The sequence below is a fragment of the Nicotiana attenuata genome, chromosome 4 (genome assembly GCF_001879085.1).
Source record: "Nicotiana attenuata strain UT chromosome 4, NIATTr2, whole genome shotgun sequence".
NCBI lineage: Eukaryota > Viridiplantae > Streptophyta > Magnoliopsida > Solanales > Solanaceae > Nicotiana > Nicotiana attenuata.
This window is the reverse complement of record NC_031992.1, coordinates 5,735,199-5,742,188: the sequence shown is the minus strand read 5'-3', so window position 1 is coordinate 5,742,188 and position 6,990 is coordinate 5,735,199. Positions and strand designations below refer to the sequence as shown.

The 6,990-nt window shown below is 35.6% G+C and overlaps 1 protein-coding gene across 1 annotated transcript; it reads right to left on the bottom strand.

Moving 5' to 3' along the window:
* LOC109224881 (probable NADH dehydrogenase [ubiquinone] 1 alpha subcomplex subunit 5, mitochondrial) lies at positions 1,052 to 5,634 on the bottom strand. Its single transcript, XM_019389447.1, has 2 exons — positions 5,230 to 5,634; positions 1,052 to 1,526 (listed from the first exon to the last, which is right to left on the bottom strand). Exons 1-2 carry the CDS (start codon positions 5,546 to 5,548, stop codon positions 1,321 to 1,323), a joined length of 525 nt encoding a protein of 174 aa, XP_019244992.1. The 5' UTR covers positions 5,549 to 5,634; the 3' UTR covers positions 1,052 to 1,320.

The window sequence follows — 6,990 nt, the reverse complement described above, 5'->3', positions numbered from 1 at the left end:
TTCTATTGATATTGTGTTTCTATAATCCATAGTTGAGTTCAGTTGCAAAAAAAGCATCCTGGAGAAGAAGCAGCGAAAATCAATGATCATGAGCCTATTACTGGGATCTGTCGTCAAACTACGAAGAAAAGCTATGGGAATTGAATCAAACTATGAAGAAAATGAATATCTTTTTCCTCAAGAAAGGACGAAGGGGAAGGCAGGGGAGAGGATTCATTTTTCTTTATAAGTTGGCTATCTTTTATTTTTAGCACAAACTACTTGGAAAAGCTGAATCTTACGGGTAAAACTAAATTCAAAGCACAAATAGAACTGAATGAACATGATTTTGTACACAAAATTCGAGTGTAAATGAAGTAAATATATACTGGAGATTGGAGATCATTGGTTATCGAAAATTTAAAAGCACACGGGCTTGCTTGGTAGTTTAGGCCAATTCTTCTTCTCTTTTATAAGGTGGCTGAGGCCAGTTCTTGTCCAGAATAAAAGCTTATGCACAACTCAGAACACCAAGCAAATCTCCCATTTCAATTAGCATTATTGGAATTCAACTCCATTATCATATCGTGAAGAAAGAAAAGAAAATGAAAAACCGAAGTAAAACAGAATTATCTGACAGAAAATCGGATACATATTATTGGAAAGTTCCTAAATCGACAACATCAGTGACTTGTATATTTCGCATAGGGATCTTTTTCAACATTAATTTCCAAAAAATAAAATAAAAAAATTCCCATTTCAAGAGTTCTCAGAATTTTGTCTTTTTGAGCACAGAAGAGTGATGTCCTGATTGAGAGTCTACCAAGTGAACATCCAAATGAGGCTAGTATTCCTGAGGACAAGTTCAAAATAAAAAAATGTACGGGGCACAGATACACAAAGGAAAAACCATTTTTCAACAAATAATTCTTCTTGGCTCAGACACGGCATCTGACTTTACGATTGATATAGAAGTACAGAGGGTTGCTCCAATGTGGACAAAAACTAAACACCTTATCTCAATCACAGATGAAATTAGGCTCCTTATTTAACAATGTGATGCTTTTCGATGACTGGAAAATTGTTATGTAGCTTCAACAACAGAAATAAATAGACCATTGCAACCAGAGTCGGTTTGTTTTTATTAACTAATCGCTCAAGCTGTGTCCACAAACTCCGGCTAATCTAATTAAAGGATTATATAAGAATAGCACAAAGAGAAGAACACGAGGATGAGAGCATTCTCGACAACAAAAAAAGAACACAATGATGAGACTGTGAGCACATTCAGTTTTTGATCTTGAAATGGGTTGATCAGTGCAGAGAGTCACCATTGAGATGCTACTTTGGTTGGGATTCACCTGATGCAATTGCAGGCTCATCTTTCTTTAAAGTCTCCAATGTGCCAGAAGTAACAGCCTCCAGTGTCTTATAAAACTCCTCAGGAAGGGGACCAGGACGGTGAAGGGGGATGTGCTTGGGCACTGGAGCATCATTTTCAATAACTTCACACTCGTAATCATCGGGAACACCCCAAGGTTTCCACTCTGTAAAAGAAAAACCATTGATCATGGCTTTAGGTTAAATGGAAATTAAAACTGAAAATACTCTTAAGCACATATAACAACATATCGTAACTTCACCCCAGAAGGGGTTGATTCATAGGTTAAATTTCCCATTCAGAATCTTAAATCGACCTCTTCTCTAAAAGAAATCTGCCTTTGAAGTCTCCCTTAATGGATCATGAAGAAAGACCATTAAGATGTTTTTATGATCAAACATACTTTTGATTTTTATATAATACTCTATGCACAAAATTAGGCTCTTTACCCATTAGGCAGCAGGGGAGGGTTGGGGAAGAGGGTAAGATCAAGCTTAGCATACAAGACACCACTTCAACACAGAATAATGAAAGCAAAGGCGTAAGTAATGAATAATATTCTAATACCATATAAAATGGTAGACCTTTTTAAGCATTCTGATGGACATGAATGCCTATAAAAGAAAAAGTGAAAGAGAAAATAAAATATCAGATATACATAGTACAATAAGTACACAAAATAGGACAAAACTTTCAATAAATCGGTTGTAACATGATGGACATTACGGTTTACAATTCACCATCAGGTCCATAAAATGACAATTCATTTTTTTTTTCTAAATGCTATTTGTTTTGATCAGCATTTCTCAATGGAAGCAGCTAAAAGTTGCTTTAAATCCTGTATTTTATGAAAGAACGAACCACATACAAATTGTCACTTTATTCGATAAAAGATGGAATCTAGATGCATTATAACAAGTTTTATCAACACAGATGATTAGTAAGTAGATATTCTTACTAGATTACGTCAATGTTCCAGAATAGAGTATATTTTCAACAAGCTTCAGTCCTGGGCATGCGGAGAAGGGATGTTAAGTGTCCCACACCGGTTGAGGGAATAGGTTGTCCCACAACAGAGGAGGGGTATTCTTGAAAAATACTCACTTCATGAGCTAAGTAATGTGATGAGTTAGCCCAAGGTTCATTTTCTTAACAGTCTAAAAGAAGATGAATAAAATAATAAAAGAAAGTCACTTATTTGACAGGATGCAAGTAGCTCTATATATTTGAAGCCAAGACGTAAGGACCTCCAATGAAAGATTTTCCCACTAGCTTGCCAAACAAAATCAGCAAATACATAACACAGAAAGTGAAGTTCATATTCCCCACAGGTGATAGACAAATGAACACACAGAAATGAGTACACAACAACAAAGAAGAAGCCTCATAAGCTTATAAGTAAAGTCCAGATATTCGTCCCTTTGATGCAAATTGCTGTATTCATATCAGCAGCAAAGTGGTACTGATCTTGCACAGAGTTGACCAAAACGTACATAGTGCAAATAACAAATTTTTTACCACATAGGTTAACAAATTTTTTTTTGAGAAGTCACTTGGATTAACATGTTTGGACCCCCTAATCGAAGTATAAACAACTTTGATTTGAAACTGATCCTGATGATCAGCCTAGAAGCTTTTTCCTGACTGCCCCATAGACTGACCAACTAAACAAGGACTTCAACAGTTGCAATGGCATAGCCCAATTATATTTTGTTGCAAACTGTTGCGAGGCTATCAAAAATTAGAAACAGTTTTTTTTTTCCGGAAAATATTTTATTATTTTAACATTTTATAAAGCTGAAACCTGAAAGTGAATACTCCCTACGTTCTAGTTTATGTGAACCTATTTCCTTTTTGGTCTGTTCCAAAAAGAATGACCCCTTTCTAAATTTGAAAACAATTTAGCTTAAACTTACAATTCTACTCTTAATGAGAAGCTTTTATAACCACACAAATACTCTGGGCTCTTTTTGACTTGTTTAGAAACACAAATTCCAAAACTCAATATTTTTTCTTCAACTCCGTGCCCAGTCAAACAGGTTCACATAAATTGGAACGGAGGGAGTAATATTTTAAAGATGCTTTTCAGACAATGTTTTTTTGGATCGGTAAAGTAAATAGAGCTTTATACCTTACAATGTCTTTCCAGACAATAAAAATGATATAAGTAGGAGAGAATGGCTACAAAGTAGAAGAATGGAATGGAGTAGAGTGAGTATAGGATGTAGTTTACTTATTTAGAGCAAAGATGCTTAGGCTAATAATTGGGGTGTGGAAAAATATTTGTTCACATTTACTTCTCGAAAACCAATAGAACAAAAAACAAAATATAGGCTAGCACCATGGAGAGAGACCAGTGTAGCTACCCTAGATGATTGAGGCTTCATTAGTTGTAGAGATAATAGGGGCACAGATTTGGATGATTATGATCACATGTAAAATAAATCTCAAAGTTAGCATCATCCAACATAAAATAATGAGGTGCAGCAATTTCAGAAAGATTTATCTATTCTGTAGCAATATGTGTTTCTATGTAATAGATCTATAATCTATCAACCTAAAGAATGAGGGTTCCACCATTTCATACTAGGAGAGGAAGTGGTCAGGCATCTGAGGAATGAAAACATGATAGTTATAAGGTTTCTATGATATTATTCAGATCTATCACACAACCGATACTTAAAACCTTAATGTAAGAAGGAACTTGAGTGTAAATTGCTTGAGCAAACCTGAGAAAATGCAAATTCTGGAAGAAAATTCACTAAGTACGCACTGTTGGGCAAACAAAACTAGTAAAGAACTACTTAAAGACCATGAATATGTGGTGCTAAAAATAACCATATAGAGAAAATAGGAGCTTGAAAGATGCACAATGCATGTTCAAATACTCAGTGGCCCAAAAAGAACTAACTTTTGTATGATAGGATGCAAGACATTTTACCCATCACGTCCTTGGGTGCTTCTAATGCAAATCCTTGAATATCTATCAGCCTGATATCAGGCTTTTGTAGACATTGCTGTGAAATCACACAGGAAGATCTTAATGTAATTCACCTATAAAAAAGATGGCAGAAAAAAGAACAACCAGACATTCTTTCTCTGTTAATCGTCTTATCCTGACATTCATAACCTTCTTAGGCATTCAAGTCTACAAAATGACTTTACGGCATTCCGTGCATAAAATAAATTGCAAGACGAAGCTCATGAATGAGGAGAGAGACCCTTCATATTCCTAAGCGTGATCCTCAGGGAACAAATATAACATAAGTAGGAGAAACAACCCCTCTTCATTTTCCTTCACTACCTCAGACTTAAAGAAAATAAAGTTTCTCCTTAACAGAGTGAATTATAATAAAAGTAGCCATCTTTATAGTCCAACTTCACGAAATCATTCATAATTTTTTGGTGTTCGGTGGTGGAAAGAAAGACCATTTTTTCTTGACAAAGTAAAACTTCTAATCAAGCTAAGCAAAATTTCACCTCCTGTTAGTCCACAACTGGATATGATTTATTCTAGCATAGTTAATTTTAGAGAAAGTTACGCACTTTTTATCCATAATCACTCAACGCCAGTCAAATCCAGGTTGAAACTTATTAGAAATTGGCAGATTACCATAACAGTAGTTTCTTCTCACTATCCTACATTTCTTAATCCCCATAATTATAGTACCAAACAGGTAAATCAAAATATAGATCTATATTTTCATCAACCATTCCGTATTAAAATCAAAGAGAAACATAAAAAATAAAAAGAACAAAAAAACATTCCCCCTGTTTAACAATTGCATAGAAATGAATGCACACACACAAAATACACACACATATATATTAAGTAAAAATGGGAGAAAGAAGTTTGTAATTGTACGGACCGTTCATGTGACCGATGAGCTTAAGCTCATCTTGCGCTTCCTCAATTAACTCTTCAACCTGGCCACAACCAAGCCGCTTCTCGATCACTTCCGAATCTTCTTCCTCCTGGCAGACACTGAGGCGGTGGCGCGTGAAGCTTTCGACGGCTTTCCGGTATCCCTCGTCCTCCGGGACAGCCTTGATCTCTTCTAGGGTTTTCCTGTAAAGATTAATAAGAACTTCCCTCGCATTTGGGACCACATCGAGACCTACGATCCCTGTTGTCTCCTTCACCTTCGCCATCATCATCAACGGCCTCGCTACTCTTCGGAGAAACATCTTCTCTCTCGCTTTCTGACTCGCTCGTCGCTCACTCTTTGACTCGGTTTGCACCCACTGTGAGCTCTGAAAGCTCAACCTTCAGCTGATTGACTGATATTGGGCCTGTTTGGCAATGATGCGAAGTAGCTGGATTGGGCTCACCTTTCGGATAATGATGGGCCTTTGCTCATTCGTTGACGGGAGAAATTCAAAAATAGCCAGATTTACCACTGGTCGTTGAAAAATAGTCAAGTTTCAAAAATCATCGAAATTTAGCCACTTTAAATCTGAGCGAAAACACTGTTCAAAATCCGGAAAAATACGCCCGCAAATTTTACGGGAGTTCCAGCATAAGTANTAGTACTCGAACTTACCGTAATTTACGGAGTCCAAGATACTATAGCTAACTCCCGCAAATTTTACGGGAGTTCAAGCATAATTATGCTGGAACTCCCGCAAATTTTACTGGAGTTCCAGCAAGTATAATTGTCCAGTATAATATACTGGAGTTTGGAGCACTGGTGCTCCAGTCTCCCGCAAATTTTACAGGAGTTAGCAAAGTATACCGGTCCAGGATAATATGCTGGAGTTCGTACACAAATGCACCAGAACTCCCGTATATTATAATGGACCGGTCCCTGTTGCAGAAAAATAGTGGCTATTTTTCATGACTTGATAAACGCTGGCTATTTTTCATTGACCAGTGTGAAAACTGGCTATACCATGATATTTTAACTTCGTTGACGGGCCATGTTTTGAACCGTAAACACAACGTAGAAAAACTACTTTCTCTGCGTGTTTAGTTGTGGGAGAATGACACAGTTATCGCAAAAATAAACTATTTACTTTTGTTTATACATTTGTTTTTCTACCTATCAAACTACTTACATTTTCTACCCATAGTAGTTTTTGTGAGGAATTTTCTCTTTTTCCTCTAATTCTTTTTTATTTTTATGCTTCTTTTCTTTTCTTTTTTTTTTCCTTTTTTTCTCCTTTTCTTTTTTCTCCTTTTTCTTCTTAATTTTTTTTTCTTTTTTCCTTTTCTAATTTCATTTAACTTTTCCTTATATTCTTTTTCTCTTCATAATCTAATTTTATTTACTGTTTTCACTATTCTTTATTATTTTTTTTATACAACAAGAAAAAATAACTGATATAGTAAATATTTGTTCACCTTTTTTGTAATATAACTAGTATAATATACTTTGGTACTTTTTCACTTTTTTTAAATTCAATTATTAAACTGAAATAATATCAGTTGTCACTTGATCTAATTCAGTGAATATCGCACTGACTGTTGCTGAGCACCATAAACTACATAATCAGATTCTAAGAATCAACACATGATTGTCCTGCAATGATGCAAACCTTGGTCTCATTTCCTACAAATATCAGTACACACTCTACCATTAGCAGTAACACAACCAGTTATGCAGCAAGAAAACATAATCTACAGCAAC

Bases quoted from the DNA above. Each gene is read 5' to 3' on its own strand.
- LOC109224881 (XM_019389447.1), bottom strand. From the start codon at position 5,548: ATGTTTCTCCGAAGAGTAGCGAGGCCGTTGATGATGATGGCGAAGGTG. The intron at 1,527-5,229 runs GTCCGTACAATT...TTTCTTTTACAG, and splicing joins GCTCATCGGTCACATGAACG to AGTGGAAACCTTGGGGTGTT.